Source organism: Thunnus thynnus, chromosome 14 (assembly GCF_963924715.1).
Source record: "Thunnus thynnus chromosome 14, fThuThy2.1, whole genome shotgun sequence".
NCBI lineage: Eukaryota > Metazoa > Chordata > Actinopteri > Scombriformes > Scombridae > Thunnus > Thunnus thynnus.
In genome coordinates, this window is record NC_089530.1 from 18,510,085 (window position 1) to 18,522,128 (window position 12,044).

At 41.0% G+C, this 12,044-nt stretch overlaps 1 protein-coding gene across 3 annotated transcripts in view; it reads left to right on the forward strand.

Moving 5' to 3' along the window:
• Positions 1–12,044, forward strand: part of adam12b (ADAM metallopeptidase domain 12b) — a 96,466-nt gene that overhangs the window by 65,624 nt on the left and 18,798 nt on the right. For all 3 annotated transcript variants that reach the window (XM_067610351.1, XM_067610352.1, XM_067610353.1), the window contains 4 exons: positions 7,273–7,450; positions 9,959–10,048; positions 11,515–11,710; positions 11,821–11,929. In XM_067610351.1, coding sequence (XP_067466452.1) covers positions 7,273–7,450; positions 9,959–10,048; positions 11,515–11,710; positions 11,821–11,929 — 573 coding nt within the window. The remainder of the gene's footprint in view (positions 1–7,272; positions 7,451–9,958; positions 10,049–11,514; positions 11,711–11,820; positions 11,930–12,044) is intronic.

A 12,044-nucleotide genomic window follows, 5' to 3' on the forward strand; every position in this document is an offset into this window, starting at 1 on the left:
TTTAAAAGACTTATTGCCCGCTGTCAGCCCCTGCATCTTATCAATTATAAATTGCTCTTTGGCCACTGGTATTTTTCCTTCTTGTTTTAAACATGCAATTGTGCAGCCCATGTTAACCTATTTATGTATGTGATCTATTTCATAAGTATCTTTCTTATCTAAGGTGTTGGAGAAATAAAGATTGCCTCTCAATTGATTGCTTAAATGAGTGTTAACAGCTTTCTCAAAAACTATCAATCTGGTTTTAGAGGTCTACACAGTACTGAGACGGCCTTAGTTATGGTGACAAATGACTTATTCCTTGCTGCAGATAAAGGCGAAAGCTCCATTCTGGTCCTGTTAGACCTGAATGTGGCATTTGATACAGTAGACCTCTCTATCCGTCTGCAGTGTCTTGAAACTTTGGTTGGTCTAAAAGGGGTCAGCTCTCATCTATTACGCTCCTATATGTCCAATAGAACGTTTTCTGTTGTTGTTGGAAATGTCCCATCTTTTGTTTCCTAGTTCACTCATGGCGTTCCTCAAGGGTCAATCTTGGGGCCATTGCTGTTCTCCATTTATATTCTGCCCTTGGGTCAGGTCATTAATAAGAATAATGTACAGAACCATTGTTATGCTGACAACACCCAGTTATACGTCCTGTTACAATCCACAAATCATAGCAGCCTAACCCAACTTAACGCCTACCTTTCTGTTATCAGTTGCTGCACTTCTCAAAATTTCCTCAAACTTAACGACGACATAATGGAAATTATCTTGTTTGCCACACTCATTTCTTTCAATCAGGTAGCCTGCAATCTTGGAGCCCTGTCACATAACATTAAGCCAACTGCATGAAATTTGGGTGTTTTGTTTGATTCTGGCCTTTGTTTTGATGACTAAGTAAAGAAGGTTGTTCAGTCATGTTTCTTTCAATTTACGTTAATTTCAAAGATTAAATCCTTCTTATCCTTTGAGGATTTACACAGGGTGGTCCATACCTTTATTTTTCTTGTCTACAGGCTTCCCTCTATCGTCTTCAGTTGGTTCAAAATGCTGCTGCTAGGATTATCACTAGTTCAAGAAAACAAGATCATATAACTCCAATTATGGCCTCCCTGCATTGGCTTCCCGTTCATTTTCGCATCAAAGATCTACTAACCCCTTATGTGCCTGGGCGCCCTCTTAGATCGGCTGATAGTGGCTTTCTGGTTGTTCCCAGAGCCCAACCGGTGACCAACAGCTATCAGGATTTTTCAGTCCAGGCCCCTAAACTCTGGAATGACTTACCTGCTGAGATTAGGTTTGCTAAATCTATCACTGCTTTTAAATATCTTCTTAAAACATTCTTTATCTCTGTGTGAATTTTATTTTATTTCATTTTATTCATTTATACTTTATTATTGTTTTATTGTATTTTGTCTTCATGTGAAGAACTTTGTAACATTGTTAAGAAAAGTGTTAAGTGTATTGTGAAGTGAAAAGTGTATTATTATTATTTGAGCTTTGCAATAAGAATACTGTGGTCAATGACATCAGAAGCTACAGTAAAATCCAAGAGGACACATGGATGATTTTGAAAGGCGTATGAGGCATAAAGTCTTGCCATGAAAGATTTGTGTCACAACAAGTGGAAGATGAGGGACAGATGAGAGAAACAGACTTTACATGGACACCCCCCCCTCCTCCTCACAACTTCTAAAAGACTTCTGGGGAAAGTCTTTTAGAAGTTGAGCTAAGTATTGCATCATATGAACGTGTGGAGAAAGCTCAAAAGTACTTTCCTTTGTCTGTACCTGTAACTGGGCAGAAAGGAGAAACACAGCAAGGAGCTATGCCTGGACTTTAAGGCCAAGAGGTGAAGTCTTTGTCAAAATAATATGAGGGAGCTCGTGATTTGTGTTATTTTCTTGTCAGAATGACAGAGTGCAAGTGAGTTGAGAAGGTAAAAAAAAGGTCATTATATGAAGATATTCTGGTGTGTAGAGATGGGAAAAATCTAGTGTGAGTAAATGTTTGCAGTAAATTTAGCTTGTGTTTTGCCTTTTTCCCTGATATTTAATCACCACAGGCCCCTGCCAGTGTTGCAGCCTAACATTTGCTGAAAGGTCAGACATGTCTCTCCTGCTTAACTCGGACTAAATGCCTGTCAGTCTGTGGTGCAGCTGAGAGTGCAATAGAGGCAGCTTGATGTCAGTCAGAGAGCCTACAAATAGAATAGCCCTCATGTGACCAATGCCTCTACTGTCTACGGACCAATTTCACTCTCCATCCAGACTGACGTTTCCTCCTCCTCTGAACCCACCGGCTTCGCCTCATGTGTTGAGTTAATCAAACTGACAGGAATCATCTGTAGTGCACAAACAGTATGATTGTATATTCAGGAAAAGCTGCTTGGTGCACTAAAGCCTGTATCCACATCGCAGTAAGGGCTTAGTTGAATGCTACAAGATCATTTTGAATCATTATGAAAAGGTTGCTTCCTTTCTATTTCACTTGACCCTATCACATCACCCCACATCACCACCTTTTTCTATCCTTAAAACATTCATTTCAGTCATGTGTTTCAGTTGTATTTGTAGTTTTGTTTGTGTTCTGTTAAAATGGGTCACTCCTACTGTGGAGATGTATTTTGTTTTCTTTGTTATTGCTGTTCTGTTTTTGATGTCGGTGTGGATCATCTGCACAATTGACCTTTGTCACAGCAGACATTTTGATAGATAGTAGGAAAAGCACAGGCTTTACTTATAATGTTTCTTAATGTTCAGCTGTCCCTTGACATTGTGACAGTGAGCAAACATGCACAATAACGAAACTGAAGCAGCTAATTCAGCCATTATTGATTTGTTAATTGCACTTATGCTTTTCCTACTGTGACATGTCCCAATGTATTCAGAGAAGGCCTTTCAGTGATAGTGAAAACAGGTGTGCATCATTAGGTCCTCTAAAAAGTCCTCTGAGCACAGTCAATTGGAGGAAGGAAGGATAAAACTCATCTGCAGTAGATGTTGATGCACTTGTATATGCACAAATGTGGCCTGTAGATAAATTGTTACTGTCAGCAGTTACTGAAGTTCATTGCTATGCTTGATACTGTGTATTCTTTGAAAGCTTTGCATTGGTCTAGCTCACCCTGTGCTTACCTTAGCAGATGGTATGTTCTGACAGAGAAGGTAAAAGGCCAGTCTCTGTTCTACAGTAGCATAGTGGGAGTGTTGGTGGCAGCTTGCTGTGAGGCTGTGTATTTTATGTGTTGATTTTTTTTCCATCTTCAATTTTACATTATTTCTTGAATTTCCCAGGGTTTGTTTTTGTGTCTTTTTTAATCAACTGCTGCACACATTTCTGGTGTCTTTGACATCCCCTTTAAAGTTTTCCAGTGCCAAATTATATCTCCTGTTCTTTATGAGATGCTGGCATTACGGTCATCTTGAATGTACAGGCAGCATAGATGAGAGATGGTTAAACCTAGCGAAGCGTGTATTGGTGGAAATTTGGTGGAAACAAATCCGTCCTCTCTGAAAATCAACAGAATCAAATCAAGATCACATCACTTGACAAAATAAGAGGGGGTAAATATCTGTTTTTGTTGCCACTTTAAACATTACTGAATGAATCAAATAAAAGAGCAGAGTAGAAAACATTAATATTTTCGTAGTTCTCTGTGATCATGGCTTTTACAGGAACTGAGTCTACTATTAGTGAGTTAGCGCCACATATTTTCAGTATCTCTGTATGAGAGTCTGAAATTAATGAGATTATAATCTTTAACAGTGTGTTATTCTCAACGTGAATGACATATTTGTCTTTCAAATATTACCAACAGCCAGAAAAGCGGCTGGCTAATTAGATTTTCTGTAACTGTTGTGTGCAGCCAAATTTGTTCCGCCCCAGCAAACTACACCTGGAGAGGGTGCAGGGCTTTAAGCTAATAATATCCAGGGAAACCTACACTTTCTGCACGGCTAATTTCCTGGACAGCAGAGCAGCAGTGTGGTCTCAGCTGTGATAATAAGCACCTTCGACGTGGGTCTATTCCAAATTGAAATCTGTACATTTGAGCTGCTCGTACATTATTAATGCTTATTTAGGGTGTGTCTTTCTATGGGTTTATTGAAAACATTGACCTCTTTACCTCATGGTGTCAGCTTTTTTGTTTCCTCAGAGGTATTGCCTTTAAATACTGCATTTCTTTAAATCTAGCCATAGTTAGAATAGTACACAAAGCATTACATTTGATTTACAGTATAACAATATAACAGTATAACAGTGTGAGTTCAGAAAAAAGCCACGATTGCTTTGCTCATTGCACTGAAACTTTCTGCAGACTTCCACAGTCAACGTCTGCATCACGTACAAAGTGAATAGTAATTCAGTGTTTTTCCTGTTCATATAGATTAATTTTCTTCCTCCCGCTAACAGTCACAGACATTCAGCTAATGGCACAACAACTCTTGGAAAGAACCTCCTCAGATTTTGTCCCTGATATAGTGTTTGTGCTAATTTGTGTCTGGACAGTACACTCTTTCCTGTATCTGCTTGCTGTCATTAAAAGCTGCACCAGGCAGTGGGTGACAGAGAAATAAGATATTCTCGCTGCATCCTTGGGCAGCCCATCAAGTTGACACCACATCTGTTACCAGCATGGAAGAGGGCACCTGTTACTTGGAGGGATGTCAGCTCAATTATCAAAGCCGTGTTCATATGCAATCATTGGCCACATTGAACATCAGTTAAATGTACATCGTTTGACATGGTTTCTTGGCTCCCACCATTCCTACTCAGTGTGCACTCATCTTTAAATAGTCAAGCATAAATGACAGATCACATCTTAATTTCTCACTTGAAGAGAGTTGTGTTTAATTGGCTTCTAAATGTCATTTCAGTGATTCAAAATCCAATCAGTAGTTTCTGTTTTTGAGAGTCAACTTTGGCTGACATTTTTAGTGTATATCTTTCTTACTTAAAATCAAATTAGTGAGAGAGCTGTACAACATACTGGTGGTGATAGTGGACATGTGTTTGGTCAGCATAATCTTAACTTTGTAAACTGGCCAGAGACGATGAAGTGTGTTTTTGGTTCATGCTCAAAGACTGAAGATAGAAGATAAATCAGTCAATAGTCTGCAAAAGGGAGTAACCCCTCAAGATATACACTCTCTTCTGCCTTTGCCTCAAACAAAGCACGGCTGTACACATAATGATGGCCCTCAGACCTGAATTCATGTTGTTTTTAACAAACATGTATCCATTGGATCTTGCTAATACTTTCCATGTGGGTCTAATTTGGTCCAAAGAAACCTGATTTTCCTCAGTGAAAAAATCTGCAACTGACAACCATCCCAACTTTCACCATTAATGCTAGTTTATTAAAAACAGACTGTGTTTAGCCCCCTTTACCCCTCATGCACATTCCAAACCCCCTCATACAGATCCTGGAACATGTCTGTCTATGCTTGATTTGGTGCATGGGTCCCCTTGCTCAGGAAGCCAGGCTCTTTTTCTGACTGTGTGTGCGTGGTAAAAAGATTCTAACAAGAGGGATTGTGGGAGCAGATAGAGCAAACGGAGACAGGTGGATTGTCTTTTGGTCAGTGAGAGATGAAAGCGGCCAACACTCAAAGATGGACAGTCTGAGTTATGTGGACGCAGCGATTGCACCCGAGGGTGGCTTTTAGAAGAGGATGTTTGTCTGTGTTCTATGTTCTCGGTAAATCAAGAAAAAACAGATTTATTTCCCATTGAATGCTTCCACTGTTATCTCCGCTCCCCTCAGGAGGAGCTTCACTATAGTCAGCTAACAGCAGTGAAATATCCATGTAGTAGTAGCCAAATCCCCCTCAGGCAGAGGCAAAGCATCACACACCCCCACCCCTTCCACCCTACCACATCTGTCCAACGCCAGCCTCCACAAACATATTATGTGTAATGTTGAATTTTCACAAATCTGTCCTGTCAAGCCGTGAGCTTTGCAGACAGTCTCCACGCCCTGTTGCTTTTGAAGACCCCAGTCAGTCTATCGCTGCATAAGTGCGTGTATGACATGTTTCTATCTGAAGTCAGGCTTTTCAAGTATCTACTGCCAGCAGTGTCATGTCTGCCAATCCCCTCTGCTATCCCTCGCTCACTGCCACCTCACATCGTCCACGTCCTCTTTTCGATTCTCTGCTGTGACTGTGTGAGCTCTGAGATGCTTATTTGATACACCAAAGCCTGCTTTTCTGTGTCAGTCCTTTTGTGATGCTGCTCTTGTTTGCTTGCTGGCACATGCTGTGAGACCCAGGCTTGGTCATACACAGTGTTGTAACACTGTATGTCCTGTGGCATAGTCGGACACAAGCCTGAGAGGTTAAGCGGCAAGATTTCTGCCATTTTTCTGTCTGTTCCAGCATTTCATCTCCTTCCTTAGAAGATTTTCCAACTCTTCTTCCAAGCCTTACTTTTGAGCCATTTGTGACCCCATCAGAATAACAGCGCTGTATTCTCCCCCCTGCTTGTTCACATATTATTTTAGTTTTCCACGATTCGTCTCTCTCTTTTCCTATTTATTTCTGGTCTTGGTTTGTCGACTCACAAAAGCTCACTCTAGCAGGAGGACCATTCCCCCGGGCTTCACAGCTGTTATTGGCATATCACACAGTTTCATCTTTAAAGTCATAACATTTTCTCATTTTCAATACGAAATCCAATTTCTTTCCTTACTAAATTAGACATTAGTCAGCACTTCAGGTAAGCAATACCAGGGAGTGAAATTAATGCGGTTGAAATTATGTGGTTTCGGGCTTGCTATTTTATCTAATTTCACATACACACACATGCTCACACTCACAGACACATCGTTCACATCCAACATACCCGTCCTCACACTCCTACGTTCAGTCAGTTACTTCAATTGGCCCACACTTGCCAGGATATGCCCCATGAAAATGTAGCTGCTCGAGAAAATGGTTCTCTGGACATGTGATGGCCCGCTTATATATTGAGTTGGATTGAAAATCTTCAGTATTGAATTGGAGCTCATACAATATCAGTAGACCATTAAATTTGTGTGAAAAGGCCTCTTGAATGAGCAGATTTAACAAAGGCAGCCAGTCAGAGCTCTGTCTGTGTCCTGACTCAGAGCTTAGGCAGCTCGGCAGAATGATTCCACTTGAAATCATTTTGGTTTCTGAACAGTAAAAGTATACATGAAGCAGGATTTTTTTTTTTTTCTGCCTTGTGCAAATTTGTGGAACTTTTTAATATCAAGTCTCTTCATTCCTTCCTAACAGGCAACTTTCATTCTTCTTGTAGGTATCCATTCCCAACAGTGTTCAGTACATGCAGTAAGAAGGACCTTGCCGCCAGTCTGGAGAAAGGCGTGGGCATGTGTCTCTACAACATGCCGGAGGTCAAGGTGCTCTACGGTGGACAGAAGTGTGGCAATGGCTACGTGGAGGAAGGAGAAGAGTGTGACTGCGGGGAGCCAGAGGTAAGGCCAAGAGAAAGGTGCTTCCATGTGGAACCATGTGGATGTGAAACAATGAGGAAAAATGTTGGATGCTGGATAAACAAACGTTAAAACACAAAAGCTGTTCAGGAAATTAATTTGGAACTCGTAGTTAATGTGATTCACACAAACTCTATGGGTGGTCCTTTCTCCTAAGTTCAACAAGTTTATCTAATTTTCACTGACAGTAAACTGCCTCCCTTCTTTCAATATGTTAAATTCCCACAGATATGGACTGGGCTAAGCTACATGACTGGAACATGAATCATGAAAAAAAGGCCAAACAGCCAAAATATTTTTTGTGTATCATGCACTTTTGTAACTTGATATTCCCCTCACAAAGCCCATTGCCCAAAGAAAACAATGGTAACTGTCCTGTAAGCAATCATCCAGAACCACTGAGAGACTCAACAGCTCGCTCAGACTCCCCTAACAAACCACAACAAACTTCAAGTTAAACTTTCTCTTGACATTGACGTTGTTATTGTAGCTTAAAAGCACTGAAATCCGCTGTGAAAAAAGAGCCTAAAAGCGCAGCAAACCACCAGAGGCCTCTGATATAAGTGTTTTATTTACATCACACCTTCCCTCAGTCTCCTGCATGTGCTAAACAGTGCTCTGACAGGCTGCCACAGTGATGTCATTTCCTTGTTGAAGGCCCATTAATCAAACCACTGTCCAATGATGTGACAAAGGAAACAAACAAAAGTATGACCGAGCCGAGGTAAAAACATGCTTTCTTAGGCTGTGCCACCCAAACGACCGGGCACGCTCTGATGCATGTGTCCACCCACAAACTGTACACTTTGGTCCTCGCTTCACACACACTGCAGGGCACCTTGGGAAGTGAAGTGAGAATCACATGTGAAGTGAGAATCACTCAGTGTCAGCCAAGGCAGCTGTGTGTCTCACAGAGTGTAAAACCAAATGATGATGAAATATATCACTTAAAGGTCGATGGGTTTCCTGGAGAACAAACTCAAATGATGTCATTGAGTTTTTATTTTCTTCATGTTTAATCTTATCTGATTAATCTATCATTGTTTTTGTTGGGGTTTTTTTCAATGAATCGTTACATGTATAGAAAATAGTGAAAAATGCCTTTCATAGTTTCCCCATGGTGATCAAGGTCCTATTAATTATTTAATCCAACCAACAAGATTAAAAAAATGTCTGAAATAACATTGAGGTCCCTTTAGTAGTTGTTCTGGAGCTTTTGAACATGGTCGTCATCAGGAGATGTAGTTTAGCCAGTTGTCATGCCATTGGAAATGTTCAAATTTCCATTTTTCCGCTTATTTTCCACTGATTGTTTCAGCTCTTCATTTGACACATAACTCATCTTTCCTCATTTCTTTATCTGAATTTAGATGCCTCGAGGACATTTCTGTGGATTATCCATTGAAACAGGATTGGGTGCACTAACTGTTTAAACCCGACTGACTCACTAATGTGTTTGATTATTTCATGAAGTGGTGTTATAACTATGTAGTCAATCATTTAGAGGCAACTGTAGATAGTATTTTTGTGGAGCCATTGTGTATGACCACCAACGAACCGTCTGCATAGTTTACATTTGCCAACTCCATCTCTGCCAGCTTGCCCTTCCATAACCTCCATGATGTCACCACAGAGTGCCTGTTCGTTTGATCTGCCAGCCCACTTAGACAGAGAGATGAAAGCAACCTTTTCTCTCCCCTCTAAACAATAGGCTTATGTCAGGGCCAAGAGGTAAACAGCCAGACTCATAAAACCACACATCAACTGAAAATTAGACGTCCAACAATCCGGCTGCCTTCAGTTCTCAGCCTTCAACACGTCTTGTCATTACCTTACAGCCCCACCAGCGAAACGCCCACGAAGAGAGAAAGAAAAATGATATAGGCAGTTGTTTTCTGCGCAATAGTGCAATGCGTGACACTACATGGAAAACAAAGCTGATGTGTTTTGGCATCCAATAAAAGATCAACATCACAACACCTCCCTGAAGACTTTTAGCATTAACTTCCCTTCCAACTTCTCCTTAGCTGCCAGCAGCCAGCTGATCGTGTCGTTGTGGTGAAGTGCTGCGATCTTTGCCTCTTAAGGGCTTTCAAGTCCCACTCCTGCTCCTGCCCACAACACCCCAACAGCTCAGCCACATCTTTCTACTGTCTACATCTAATCAGAGTTGAAGATCTGAACACACACCCTCCCAACTGCTGCGCCCGATTCATATCTTTTGCTCTTCTGCCTCACTTTGTTGACCTCCATGTTAAACACACTGCTCTGTACACAAGAATTCCCCAAATCCAGAACATATGAGCCTCTGTTAATGCAGCTCCAAGGGTCTTTAGGTCAGATTGAGTAGGGCGGGAATCCCCGGACAGGAAGTGTGCTCTCCTGACCTGGAGGTCTTGATCTGACAGGGACAGCTTGAGAAAGGGTCTCAAGAGCGGAGATCAGGTCCACATGTTGTTAACTATCTTGTTTTCCTTTCACTTCTCCTAGGAATGTATGAACCCATGCTGCAACGCCACCACGTGCACGCTCAAGGGAGACGCTGTGTGCGCCCACGGACAGTGCTGTGAAGACTGCAGGGTAAGACTTTAAGATGTAGACCTAAGTCTGACTTCTCTCTTCACACACTCTTGGCCATCATTCCCCAATTTAAAAGCCCTTCTTCCATTCTCATAGCTGAAAAAGTTTGGAAATTGTATTTTTCTCTGCTACTTGGATGAACATTACAAAGCTTTACTCTGAAGAGATGGAAGCTTTTTATTTCCAAACTCGAAGTGCAAAGCCCAAAACTTTTTGACACCCTGTTAATTCTATGTGGAAGGTTATTAAGAGGCTCACAATAGTGTGTCCTCATATATCATTTAATATCTCAGGTCAGTACAGTCAGACTTTGTATATTTCAATAATAGGCAGGCAGGTTTCAATTGAGGGAAAGTTCTGAGATAAGTTGGATTGTATAAAGTTCGCTTCCACTGAGTTATTAGTGGTTTTTGCTTTGACAAGTAAATGTTTTTCCTATCTCAGATGTGTGTCCCTTTCTTTGAAAAGGAACGATTGTTGAAGATGATTAAAAGCTCTGAATCTGCTCATTGTGTCCTTAAACATGCATCTGCACAGAACTCCAATTTAAGTCAAATGAGTCCTTTCCTTTGCTTTACACAAAGCATGGCATGACACATCAGTATTCTACAATATTTCACTACCTTTACATGTGTTGTATAGCCCCTTTTACTTTTAAGTCTCACCTTGTAGTGTTGCACTTCTAACACAGCTCACATCTAAAATGATTGGTTTCACATTAATGTAAAGGCCACAGCAGCACGAGGTTAAATATTCAAGAAATACTGTATTAAATGTGCATCATCTTCTTAAGAGACCTGTGATCACTTTGTCATTTAATTTGAATGTTATGCATAGAGAGAAGAAAATAGCCACAAAATGGTATGAAAGAGGCAATTTTAAGTTGTCAAAGAGATTCTTCTCACGTCACATCAGTATATTTTTCTTCTTGTTTTACCATCACAGTGCAGGGCAAAAAAAGTAAAATAAAACTATCAGAAAACCACAATAATCATCACAATAATTAAAATTTTCAACTTTCATCCATGCCCAGTGCCCCCAATATGAATGTTCAGCATAACCCTTCTTTACACACATCATGAGCAAATAGAAATTATATTAGAATGAACCTAAAAACTTCTCTGAAGTCTCCAAAATCTATTTTAACTACCTGGGTGCAGCAGAATGATGAAAAAAATTATTACAGGACCCATTAGTGGGAAGCGGGGGTCATTAATTGAGCCTTCACCTGAAAAATCAATTTTAAAATCCATTACTGATGTAGCCCATAGCCTGTTTCTCTAACACTGGCCTTCATTGCCTCTTTCACACCAGGTGGCAAACATCATGCAAGCTTTGCAGCTCTGTTTGTAACAGTCCTATCATGTTTGAATAGAGTTATAACGGAGCGTTAACAAAGCCCAAAAGCCATTAAAAAATGTTGAAGATTCCATGTTTAAAAAAGTCTCACATGTTTTCTTTTACAGCTCAAACCAGCTGGCACCCTGTGTCGAGAGTCCAGTAACTCCTGCGACCTGCCGGAGTTCTGTACTGGTGCCAACCCTCACTGCCCGGCCAACGTCTATCTGCATGATGGACATGCCTGCCACAACGTGGAGGGCTACTGCTACAACGGCATCTGTCAGAATCATGAGCAGCAATGCATCACCCTGTGGGGACCAGGTAATTTTAGTGGCTGCTAGTAAATTGGACTGTGAACCAGGAAGGGAATCACGCTCTTCATTTCAATAATGTTTGAATTTTGTATTTTCCTTGTTTGTCTTTGTGCGTAGGAGCCAAGCCTGCCCCTGGTATCTGCTTTCAGCGAGTCAACTCTGCAGGGGATCCGTACGGGAATTGTGGGAAGGATTCCAAAGGCTCCTTTGCCAAATGTGATTCGAGGTAAGACTCTGCAGCTGCACTGGTACGGTAGAGGTTCGGAGAAATTACTGTGCAAAACAGAACTGATTAGCTTAAGTGGTGTCATTAGCAATCATCATTGCGTCATGACAATCAG